The 13,755-nt window shown below is 43.4% G+C and overlaps 1 protein-coding gene across 2 annotated transcripts in view; it reads left to right on the top strand.

Moving 5' to 3' along the window:
- The first annotated feature begins 7,691 nt into the window (after positions 1-7,691).
- Positions 7,692-13,755, top strand: part of LOC124291205 (inosine-5'-monophosphate dehydrogenase 1-like) — a 50,318-nt gene continuing 44,254 nt past the window's right edge. For both annotated transcript variants that reach the window (XR_006902164.1, XM_046728141.1), the window contains exon 1: positions 7,692-8,054. Coding sequence is in view for 1 of the 2 variants with exons in the window: in XM_046728141.1 (XP_046584097.1) it covers positions 7,951-8,054 (104 nt within the window). In the remaining variant the exon portion in view is untranslated. The remainder of the gene's footprint in view (positions 8,055-13,755) is intronic.

Genomic DNA, 13,755 nt, shown 5'->3' with positions numbered 1-13,755 from the left:
CAAACAAGGTCACCCATCTGAAGACTCTCCGCGCCCAACGTTGCTTAACTTCAACTGATTTGTGACCTGAGCTCTATGCACAATACGGCCGCCTCCGTGGTGTAGTAGTGGTTAGAGCGTCCGCCCGAGAGCGGAAGGTCGCGGGTTTGATCCCCGACTGCGTCATACCAAAAAGACGTTAAAATATGGTACTTGTTGTTCCCTGCCTGGCATTAATGGGTACAACAAGGACTGAGTCGGCTCGGAGTCAGTATAATGTGTCTGGAGTGGGGTATTCATGCTTCACTGCGGCATGGTATCTCAGTGGGCTTGCACTATAAAACCAGCTTCAGTCTGGGCTAGTACAAGCAGCCGCACATACACATACAAACGCATGCACGTCGTCACATGAGCGAAATATTCTCAAGCACGACGTTAAACCCAATTTACACCTCACCTCACCTCACCTCTATGCACAATACTACAAACCGCCAGCAGTACCAGTGCTGGTGAACGTTCTGTTCCCAAAGGTCGTTGTTCGAGCTTCTGGCCATGTCGTATAGCGCTGACTTCTTCGAACTGAGATAACTTCATGAGTTCTTTTTAGGCACAAAAGATGTAGCTCGAAAAACGAGTCTCGTCAAAACCATACAATGTTACATTTCTAGCGTGCATGACCAGACCAGCGTGGGTGTATGTGATTTCTTTGCACCTTGCGTATGTAACGGAATTAAACGCTATCTTATTCTCAGTAGTATTTTTGTTTGTTTGTTGTTTAACGCTGCACTCAGCAATACTCCATCTATACTCTTCCAAAAAAGTAGGGGAACCTCATTCTTAATTTACGATTGAAAAAATTGGGAGATATATCAGAGTCAATCAATGTTGATATGATAATAATGAATATTTTGAGACTGCATCACCACTTGCACTTCCTTATGACCATAGTTGTTTGTACAGTAATCGCTCTTAAAAAATGATTGGTGTATGGCGTGAAATTTGCATGTGTACGATTTTCGAACAAAACCCCGGCTAGAAACAAACACTAACAACTGTGTGATGCAAGATGTCAAAATTATTGGTCCACAGTGATTTATCGACCTTCTTGAAAACCATCAAAATCAAGAATGACACCGGCATGCACATGTATGGGGCTACTGCACTGTGCACGTGCATTCCATGCATTTGTGTTTAGGGATTGTGATAAAGAGAAATATATATGATGGCGGTACTTTCAGTAGTATAGGGTCACCATAGCATGCATGTCATTATACAAGGATATCCTTTCTGTCATGATTTCTAATTTATATGTTAATTAAATAATTGTCAGCACAATCTATTATTCATTGAACATTTTCGAGATATATACATAAAAGCACTGATAAGGACGCCAAATTTGTAAATTCATTCGTATGACACAGTGAGTTAACAGCGTGTTCCTGGAGCACACTATCTATTCATGACGAAGTTAACAGAAGGTCATATTTTTTTACATTCAGTCTGTTCTGTAATTATATGGACAGCAGCCTGGATTTCTGAGAATACCTTTTGAGACGACGGGTAAAAATAACTCCTCCTACTGACGGGTAGAGCTGGGTATTGGAGAGAATTTTCATATTGCGATATATTGCGATACGAAAGCATATATTGCGATATGTATTGCAATATATTGCAAGAAGTTCTTTTTTAACAAGAAAATACTTAAAATCGAGTTAATGCTTGATTTATAAAGCAAAAACACAACAAAATCACCATGCTTAATTAAGCTTTAATAAAAACTTTTAATCATGACAAAATAAAAGTGTAAATAATTTATGGTACAAAAGGAATTTACAATTTATAAAACGGAAATATCCGAAGATTTCCCAGTGTTACGAAGTTTTCCGAATGCATGTCAAAATACCGGTTTTCAATCAGCGTATTGTTTTCATGTCTGAACCGGTAAATACCGGTTATATTGTGCAGCCCTACTGACGGGGATGATTTGGTTTGGTTGTTGTGGGTTAGAGTCGGTCTTCAGCAACCTATGCTTGTCGTAAAGGGCGATCGGGAGGTCAGGCTCTATTACTTTGTTGACACTTGTCATTGTATCCTAATTGTATCGATACTACTGTTGATCACTGGAGTGTCTGGTCCAGACTCGATTATTTACAGACTGCCACCATTTAGCTGGAATATTGCTGAGTGCGGCGTTAAACAACAATCAAACAAGCCAAACAAGTGGTGGTGGTGGTGAAATTGGGTTTAACGTCGTGCTTGAGAATATTTAACTCATATGACGACGTACATGCGTGTGTATGTGTATGTGCGGCTGCTTGTACTAGCCCAGACTGAAGCTGGTTTATAGTGCTAGCCCACTGAGATACCATGCCGCAGTGAAGCATGAATACCCCACTCAGACACATTATACTGACTCCGAGCCGACCAGTCCTTGTTGTACCCATTAATGCCGAGCGCCAGGCAGGGACAAACAAGTACCACATTTTAACGTCTTTTGGTATGACACAGTCAGGGATCGAACCCGTGACCTTCACCAAACAAGTATTCTCAAGAAAGAAATTGTATGAATATGGAGAGAGAAATATTTTGTATCTACCAATAAACCATCCAACCCATTAAACGTTCAACCCTGGGCTGCAATGACGTACGAACGACGTACGTTTTTAACTGAGCCAGCTGACAAGGGACGAGGAGGTTGGCTGAACACTGGTAGAGAAAACAGAAACTGTCCGACTAAAGACAACTTACACTTGAAAATGAGATTTCACTAAAAGATTGCGAACGATATGAAGACAATCCAGGACTAATTACCGTTACTCACAGACACGGATTCCCATAACAAACCCCCCGAAGTTGTAAACCGAAAGAGAAATTAATTAAGACTTTGAAACTTGTTTACGAGTGTTATAAGCTCTGGAAATTTAATCTATTACTCCCCACTAGTTTCCATGCCGTATATCTTTCACACGCTTCTCACCAGTTCTCGAAATAACCACGCCGGTCACGTTTATGGAAACGTCACCACTGCCATGTCAGAAGGATAATCTCACTCACTGAAGTAACATGGATTGAGATACAAAGATTAGCGCCTTGGTTCATGATATGGTTACTACATCTGTCATGCATATAAAACATTAACTGGCGAGACCAAAGTCACTATTCCCATCATGTTAGGTCATGACGACGTGTGCGGTGTGGTAGCCTAGTGGTTAAAGCGTTCGCTCGTTACGCCAAAGAACCAGGTTCGATTCCCCACATGGGTACAATAAGTGAAGCCCATTCCTGGTGTCTTCCGCTGTGATATTGTTAAAAGCGGATTAAAACTAAACTCACTCACTCATGTCGATATAGTACTCTACATGAAACCTAACCGCCTCCGTGGTGTAGTGGTTAGAGCGTCCGCCCGGAGAGCGGAAGGTCGCGGGTTTGATCCCCGGTCGCGTCATACCAAAAGACGTTAAAATATGGTACTTGTTGGTCCCTGCCTGGCGCTCGGCATTAATGGGTACAACAAGGACTGGTCGGCTCGGAGTCAGTATAATGTGTCTGAGTGGGGTATTCATGCTTCACTGCGGCATGGTATCTCAGTGAGCTAGCACTATAACACCAGCTTCAGTCTGGGCTAGTACAAGCAGCCGCACCTACACATACACACGCATGCACGTCGTCATATGAGCGAAATATTCTCAAGTACGACGTAAAACCCAATTTCACCTCACCTCTACATGACACCTGCACTTGTCGTTTTCCGTTAGAATACATGACGCACATCCTTTACTGCTTGCTAATGGTATATGACAATCGTCAAATTTTGCTTCCGTTAGTTCTCATGTCCGTGATATAATATACCCGTGTCTCACTCTCGTCCACTATTCGTTCGCTCGTCAAGCCGAAGACCCGGGTTCGATTCCCTATAGGTATGTTCAATGTGTGAAGCCATTTCTGGTGTCCCCGCCGTGAGATTGCTGGAATATTGCTCAAAGCATCTCGCTCGCTCCCTCACTCACTCACTGAAATGTAGGGGGTGACTATCGGTGCCAACCCAGGACTAATTACCGTTACTCACAGACACGGATTCCCATAACAAACCCCGAAGTAGTAACCTAAAGAGAAATTATTTATGACTTGAATCTTGTTTATGAGTATTATAAGCTCTGGAAATTGAATCTAATATTTTCCACGTGTTTCCATACCGTACATCCTTCACACTCTTTTTGCCAGCACTCGAAATAGCCAAGTTGGTCACGTTTACACAATTACAATGTGATAAGCATCAACGGATAAACTGCCATTTACACGTTCGTAGCTATAGCAACGGTACATTGAACCAAACAGACAAATATCACAATGCAGGTGACACATTCTATTGTTAGTCCACTACGACAAAAATAACGAGTTGTTTTTGTGCCCTATCCACTGATCCTAGGTAACATGTTTTGGCAGGAAAACCTGTTTTGTTGGAGTACGCTGGGGAGAACTGTTTTGATGTATTTAACTCAGACCTTAAATAGAAGTGTTCAAGAAGTGTGGAAAATAGGTATATTTCGCAACAACTCGATTTATCATTCTATCTTCGATTTATCATTTTATTATCATGATTTACGAGATTTGTTTGAGGCATTGCCACCATTAAAAGTAAATTTTCATTTCTTGCAAATTACATTATCTTGGAAATAAACCAAAATTGAGAAATAACTACGGACCTTAACCTATACATGTTATTTACGCCGAAGGGGTCGTCGGCACGGGTACAACAGATATGTACCCCAGGTGATTGCCCGATCCCCATATTAAACCACACACAGTATACGTGGTCATAGCGATCGTCCGATCCCGATTTTATTCCTCGACACTGTGTATGAGTGAGTATGGTTTTACGCCGCTTTTAGCAATATTCCAGCAATATCAAGCCTACTTGGGAATGCGGGTGGTGTAGCCTACTTGGGAAAGCGTTCGTTCGTCATGCCGAACCGGGTTCGATTTCTAACGTGGGTACACGTACAATGTGTGAAGCCCACTCTAGTGTTCCCTGTGATATTGCTAAAAGTGGTGTAAAACCCAGCTCACTCACTCACTCATGAAGGAGATAAGCTTGACGTGATGCAATCTCTATAACTACATGTATACATTTAAAACGCCATGAACCCCTAAGCAGGGCCATGGTGTTGAGAAACCTATAACATTATATGTGAAAATCTGGATTCGAACCCACGTTGGTAGCTTCTGGCAGCGTCGGACCACCTACTCTGATCTAAAGTTCTAAAATATTGTTGGCTTAATGACTTTGCACTCCAAGACAACGAAAAGCTGGAACCTGAAAATAGGCGTTTTATCCTGCAGTTGACGGTAACATTTTCACGGTAACCTTTTACAGCCTGGGTAGCCTAGACGCATAAAGCGTTGCTCGTCACGCCGACTGACTGGATATATTGAATACTGACTGACTGGGACTGACTAACCCATTTTTGGTGTTCGCCGCTTTTAGCAATATTCCTGCAATATTGCAAAAGCGGCACCAGAAATGGGCTAAAGTCATTGTGCCCATGTGGGAATCAGCCTGGGTCTTTCGAGCCAACGCTTTAACTACTTGCCGGTTACCTCCACTGACTGGATATATTGAATACACAATGGAAATAATTGAGATTGCGGATGGTATTCTTGATCCTTGATCTTTGGGAGTGACCAAGGTGACCAGGTTACGTTTAGGGATCGACAGGGAGCAGCTGGGATTTGTCGAAGAAAGGGGCGGTGGGGTAGCCTAGTGGTTAAAGCGTTCGCTCGTCACGACGAAGACCCGGGATCGATTTTCCAGTTATATCTCTATCAGCAGCTGTAAGTGAAACGACTACCATTTTCGAGGAAGCAATTTAGATAACTGAGATATGATCTTTTTTAACTCAGTTTGTTAGTTGTCACACTTTTTGTTCGCTGGGAATTACTGATATTGTAGCTAAAATATAGGGCCTACACATTCTGATCAGGACTTTTATGGTCCTGGGTCCTTAGGGCCTGCAAGTTTTCAGGGTTAAGGGCAAACACTGCCCAATAGCCCCACTTACCAAAGTGACGCTACCTTGGGTACAAATTCGCAAATAGTGTTAATATTTATTTGGATCTGTTTATAAACTGCTATAGTTCATATGTGTAGATCCCGTGAAGATCCGGGTTAGAATTGATCTTCAGCAACCCAAGCTTGTCGTAAGAGGCGACTAACGGGATCGGGTGGTCAGGCTCCCTGACTTGGTTGACACATGTCATCGTATCCCTAATGCGTAGATCGATGCCATATAGCTGGATACAGCTGAGAGCGGCGTTAAACAACAAACAAATAAATCCTATTTGTATACATGTTCAACGAAATTACACAGTATCAGTTACTTGCAACGCGCCATGACCAGAAAAAACCCAATCATGTGGCACAATTCAACAGCTGTGTTAACACAGCGTGATTGGAACACAGCTGTCATTCTCCAACCCGCCTGCACCTGCTAAATATACTTTGAAAATTCATATTTGGATGGAAATTAAAGATTTGTGTTAATCTTCAGCAGAGTGTGTGAGTGAGTATGGTTTTACGCCGCTTTTAGCAATATTCCAGCAATACCACGACGGGTAACACCGCCTCCGTGGTGTAGTGGTTAGAGCGTCCGCCCGGAGAGCGGAAGGTCGCGGGTTCGATCCCCGATGGCGTCATACCAAAAGACGTTAAAATATGGCACTTGTTGGTCCCTGTCTGGCGCTCGGCATTAATGGGTACAACAAGGACTGGTCGGCTCGGAGTCAGTATGTGTCTGAGTGGGGTATTCATGCTTCACTGCGGTATGGAATCTCAGTGGGCTAGCACTATAAAACCAGCTTCAGTCTGGGCTAGTACAAGCAGCCGCACATACACATACACATGCATGTACGTCGTCATTTGAGCGAAATATTCTCAAGCACGACGTTACACTTAATTTCACCTCACGACGGGTAACACCAGATATGGGCTTCACACATTGTACCCATGTCGGGTATCAAACGCGTACCTTCTACAAAACCAGCGAACGTGTTAACCACAAAGCTACCGCCCCGCCTTGTAAACAAACTCATGACTTGTAAAGACGTTTATTTAAAGTGTCTGACAATGGTAGGTATTCCCATGGCGCTGCGTTGTGTTCATGAATGTATGCTTTTAAAATGCATGTGTCCATTGTGAATTGTGAATCATAAACATAGGTATTGCTGTTATGGCTCGCCGTCTGTTCAATACAATCGTTCGTGCGGATTACATTTATATATCAGCGCAAACGAAACAAATTATTGATTTACTGGCGTACAATGTCCCCATGTTATAAGAGCATTAGTCTCAACTCATAACAACATTTGACATGGCACTATTAACATAATAAAATCACATAATGATCCGCGAGGCGAACAGATAGCATAAAATTGAAGCTACTTCGCTAAAATCGAATAGATCCGTCAGAGCGTGTACACTTCGACCGAAGCAGGATGTCACTCAGATGAGAGAACGAGTTGCATTGTGGGTCATCTAGAGGCGATTGATCTGTATGCTGTCAATATTTGCATAATAGCGCCTGCGAAGTTGAACCGGTCCGCATCGTACTTCTGTATATCAGTGTTGTTGTCGTGACTGTACGAAAACGACAACGGCTTTGCACTTGTAAACATGATGCTGTGAAAGCTCTAAGGCCCTAACTGTGTAGTGTATCGCGGTCAACGGTTTCGAATGGATGGGCCTAACATGGTCGGCTGCACGACGATAGCGATGTGATACTGTTCTCATTGTAGATATTTATTCCAGGCCGACTCACGTTTATGTTTTTAACTGTCGGATAAACGTGTACAAAATAAACAAGGTACATTTTCAAAAGGACAGCCCAGAAGATAAGCGCTGCATTTGCCGGTGAAGTCGCCATCGCTGTCTGCAGCTGTCATCAGCTGACCGGGCCTAGGTGACAGTGGACGTTGATGTCGTCGGTTGTCGTCATGGACCCTGCTCGAGTCTCAGAATACGAGACTGTAGGCAAACGTTGCACTGATCGGCTTCATCAAGGAGGTCAAGAAAGCATCAGGTAGGGAAACAGCATTTTCAGTTATCCTCCGCCATGTAAACAACAAATCTCGGCCAGGCGCTCGGTCCGTGCGCTGGGTAAACGCGGCTATGCACGTGCAAATCGTGCATTCTCGATCGAAACATGTCAAGCAGACGATCACATGTGTTTATTTCGCATCCGTTAAGACACACTCAAGTAAACAATCTTGTTTTTGACGAAAGGGCACTTATGATGTTAATTTAATGCAAGTAACCAAAATATCCATAAGATATGTCAAACACATTGTTAATGAGCAGACTATTTACGCCAATCTATCGTGTCTGAATATATAGAGAGGTATAAATGTAACAGGCCAATCTCATCAATAACAATGCTATCTATATATAGGTGATAAATATATGTATGTGCCGAGTTCAGGTTTATAGAATTTATGTCTTTAAACCAACACCTATTATGAGTTCGTGTTTCATATATTAGAAGTGTAACTGTTCGTAGCATTATATACCAACCATAAACATGACTGTTACTAAACAAATAATTATAGCCTATATTCCATTAGAGGGTAAAATAGCATTTTTGTTTTGGTATATTAGTTTATAATAACATTTCTTGCGTTCTCGTATTAAAAAATCGTATGTCTCATAACTGTCAATTTGGTTGTTTGAATTTTCGTTTGTTTGGCGAGGATGTGTGTGTTACATAAGTCAAGAATTTACCGATGTCAACGTCTTTTTTATTGGAAAAAATACATTTGAGAAAAATTGACTTCTCACGGACCCTCTGCACATATTTGATCTCTCTCTCTCTCTCTCTCTCTCTCTCGCTCTTCTCTCTGTAGTTTTTTAAAAATTTAATGGAATACATGTACATGATTACACGATATTTTCGGACACTTATGTTGTTGAACTTCAGATAGTATAATCGTGGATCATCCAAGGTATTACAAATCCCTGTTTTTGTGATAAGTGTTCTGACATAATGACAATCCAATCAAATTACATTTGCGAACATTCTGTGCAAGAGTTGTTATTGAAGAGATGAAGCTAATGGGGATGGATCCAGGGTATTTATCATAAAACAGGGGTAGCCTTATGGTTAATGCGTTCGCTTGTCACGCCGGAAGTTCCGGGTTCGATTCCCTATGGGTACAATGTCAGAGGCCAATTTCTGGTGTCACCCGCCGTGATATTCCTGGAATATTGCTAAATGCTGAGTGAAGCCATACTCATTTACTATCATAAAAGCATGGCGATACACAGACGAAACGACGATTCATATCTAACCTGTATACCTGTTTCATCTTTTGTTGAGGATACTCAATGAACTTTACCACTCCCTAGGTTTGTACGGCGACAGTGTGTTTCATATTTCTGTCCAACAATAGCGTTTGATTCGCCGAGGGGCTCGGCAAGTTCCGCTGACATTCCGAAGGCCGTCGGTATCTGTCGGCTGTCTGTGTGGATGGGGACGAGACATACTGCGTTGTCGCTGACCTTTAGGCACCCGAAGTAATTGACGAAGCACGTAGGGATATTGAGTAACCGGATGAAACATTTACACTAAGGCATGGCGTCAACCTGAGCAGGAACTCATAACGTCTAACACTGTTAAAGACACGACATGATCCAGTTAAAAGTGTGTCTATCAGGCAGTGCCTGTCTCAGAGACACGGTATAGTCCAGTTAAAAGTGTGTCTATCAGGCCGTGCCTGTCTCAGAGACTCGGTATGGTCCAGTTAAAAGTGTGTCTATCAGGCCGTGCCTGTCTCAGAGACACGATATGGTCCAGTTAAAAGTGTGTCTATCAGGCAGTGCCTGTCTCAGAGACACGGTATGGTCCAGTTAAAAGTGTGTCTATCAGGCAGTGCCTGTCTCAGAGACACGGTATGGTCCAGTTAAAAGTGTCTATCAGGCCGTGCCTGTCTCAGAGACACGGTATGGTCCAGTTAAAAGTGTCTATCAGGCCGTGCCTGTCTCAGAGACACGGCATGGTCCAGTTAAAAGTGTGTCTATCAGGCCGTGCCTGTCTCAGAGACACGGTATGGTCCAGTTAAAGTGAGTGAGTTTAGTTTTACGGCGCTTTTAGCAGCATTCCAGCAATATCATGGCCGGGGACACCAGAAAAGGGCTTCACACATTGTATCCATGTGGCGAATCGAACCCGGGCCTTCGGCGTGACGAACGAACGCTTTAACCACTAGGCTAAACCCTCTCTCCCCGCCCTGCATGGTGCCAGTTAAAAGTGTGTCGACTCACCATGTGGATCAGGGTTCGAACTCAGCCTATATTTTTTAAAGCAGAGACCTTGTACATTCAGTAGTTGTTCACTTGTTAATATTTTCAATATTTCAATAAAATGAAAACAGGTCCTTAACTCTGGCCTTATGAGACTGCTGAATGAACAGGTTATAAGGCTCGGCAATTGCCTTTCATCGTACCCTGACTGCCTGGATCGATACTCATAATATCGATCACCTGAATGTCTGGTCTAAACTCGATCATTTAAATACAGCCACCAGACAGCCGTAAAGCTGCTAAATATGTCATCCTTAAACAGCGAACAAATATTGATCGCTGAAACACCTGTAGTTCATCACTTCAGCATCTCTTTCAGTTGTGTTACGACATCAGCCAGTTTTGATAATGACATTACTCTTTCAAACGTGTTTATGCAAAAACTGAACTGTAAAATGTGATCTTACAACGTGTTACATCAACGAGACGAGGAATGTCGCCAGCTCGTGTCGTGAGTTAGAGTTTCGGTGAGTAAAAATAGGTTAGGGTAGGTAAAATAGTTAAGGGTTATGTCGTAAAACCGGTTATTTAAGATAACGGATAAATGTGAGAGGATTTGAAGTATTTAAAAAAATTACCAGTCATTCAATAAGGAAAACCCACCTGACCGTTCTACCATTTCATTCAACGTTCAACGTTTTACCAAATCTAACCACGAGAGTTCTCCGAAGGGATGCGGAGGGTAGCATAGCGGTTAAAAGTGTTCGCTGTCTCGCCGAAGTCACGGGTTCATTCTCTTCATGGGTTTCAAGGGGCGGTGTGGTAGCCAAGTGATTAAACTGTTCGCTCATCATGCCGAAGACACGGGTTCGATTCCCCACATGGGTACAATGTGTGAAGCCCCTTCTGGTGACCCCCGCCGTTTAATTTCTGGAATAGTCGTAAAAGCGGCGTAAAATTAAGAAACTCACTCACGCATGGGTTAAACGAAAGAAGCCCATTTCTGGTCTCCCTTGCCGTGACATTGGCGAACTGACTTGAAATCTAATTCACTCACCACCAGCATGTTGCAACTTACTATTAAGAATGACTTACATAGGAATCTGCAGGTCAACTGAATTGCGTTTCCAATGAATTTGTTGGTCATGTGGATTCCGGAAGCATGCCCAGTACATCTTGCTTGAGAGCTAATCAGGGACTTATGTAGTCTACCTCTTAGCTGATGACGTGTCATCGTGACCCAGGTCGTTGCTCTTTCTTTCAACCACTGGGGCGGTGGGGTAGCCTAGTGGTTAAAGTGTTTGCTCGTCACACCGAAGACCCGGGGTCGGTTCCCTACATGGATACAATGTGTGAAGTCCTTTTCTGGTGTCCCCCGCCGTGATATTGCTGTAATATTGCTAAAAACGGAGAAAACTAAACTCACTCACTCAACCACTCACTCAACCACTGGCTTGCCTTGTTCATTACTTAGAGGACATGGTCATATAACTATTGCTGTCACCAACTCACTCACCCACCCACTGACTCACTCAAGTGATCCACCAAGCGAGTTAGCAAGTGACGCCATGCTGCTATTGTCTCGTGGGACACGAGGTTCATTAGAAGAAGAAGAATATTCGAATAACCGATAGTCTTAATGCTGAGATTGTCTTGAGACAAGTCGCAGTTCTGACAGTTCATTTTTACGAGGTAATCAATGATGTATGAACAGCTTGGTACCCGTAATCAGATACGCGAGATAGCGGTCTCGAGGGTGTGGTGTATCAATAATTTATACCGTGATTACTTGTATTTGCAATAGCTGAGAATAATTCTGGCAGAACTGGCGATAAGAGGCACGCCTATATCAACAAAGAATTGAGATGCGTTGTCAAAGCTATTAAGCAAACAATTCTCGGTGAATAAAAGATTTCCGTGGCTTTAGTAAACTGTGAAAATATGCGTCGTCAAGTGATTATCATTTGGTCCATCTTAATCTTCAAGGCTGTTTGTTCAGACATGAAATGTTGCCAACCAGCGCCACAAGTACACCAGCCACTACAATGATCACATCTGGGATACACCTGTAACAATTCATGACGTCACGAGTACACCAGCCACAGTAATGACGTCACGAGTACACCAACCACAACAATGACGTCACGAGTACACCAGCCACAACAATGACGTCACGAGTACACCAGCCACAACAATGACGTCACGAGTACACATTCACAACAATGACGTCACGAGTACCCCTGCCACAACAATGACGTCATGTGTACACCAGCCACAGCAATAACGTCACGAGTACCCCAGCCACAGCAATAACGTCACGAGTACCCCAGCCACACCAATAGCGTCACGAGTACACCACAAACAATAACGACACGAGTACACCGCCCACAACAATAACGTCACGAGTACACCAGCCACAACAATACTTTCACAAGTACACCATTAACAACAATACCGACATGAGTACACCAGTCACACCAATAGCGTCACGAGTACCCCAGCCACACCAATAGCGTCACGAGTACACCAGCCACACCAGTAGCGTCACGAGTACCCAAGCCACAACAATAGCGTCACGAGTACCCAAGCCACACCAATAGCGTCACGAGTACACCAGCCACAACAATAGCGTCACGAGTACACCAGCCACAACAATAACATCACGAGTACACCCGCCACAACAATACCATCACGAGTACACCAACCACAACAATAACGTCACGAGTACACCAGCGACATCAATAACGTCACGAGTACACCAGTCACAATACCATCACGAGTACATCAGCCACAACAATAACGACACGAGTACACCAGCCACATCAATAACGTCACGAGTACACCAGCCACAATACCATCACGAGTACACCAGCCACAACAATGCCATCATGAGTACCCAAGCCACACCAATAGCTTCATGGGTACACCAGCCATAACAATAACATCACGAGTACACCAGCCACAACAATAACGTCACGAGTACACCAGACACATCAATACCATCACGAGTACACCAGCCACAATACCATCACGAGTACACCAGTCACAATACCATCACGAGTACACCAGTCACAACAATGCCATCACGAGTACACCAGCCATAACAATACCATCACGAGTACACCAGCCATAACAATAACATCACGAGTACACCAGCCATAAACACTAACGTCACGAGTACACCAGCCACAACAATACCATCACGAGTACACCAGCCACAACAACAACGTCACGAGTACACCAGCCATAACAATAACATCACGAGTACACCAGTCACAACAATACCATCAAGAGTACACCAGCAATAACAATAACATCACGAGTACACCAGCCACAACAATAACGTCACGAGTACACCAGCCACAACAATAACGTCACGAGTACACCAGCCACAACAATACCATCACGAGTACCCCAGCCACAACAATAACGTCACGAGTACACCAGTCACAACAATAACGTCACGAGTACACCAGCCACAACAA

Source organism: Haliotis rubra, unplaced genomic scaffold (assembly GCF_003918875.1).
Source record: "Haliotis rubra isolate DU_JTF1 unplaced genomic scaffold, ASM391887v1 Scf486, whole genome shotgun sequence".
In the NCBI taxonomy this organism is placed as follows: Eukaryota; Metazoa; Mollusca; class Gastropoda; order Lepetellida; family Haliotidae; genus Haliotis; species Haliotis rubra.
The sequence above is the reverse complement of the archived record's forward strand: the minus strand, read 5'-3'. Positions and strand labels throughout refer to the sequence as shown.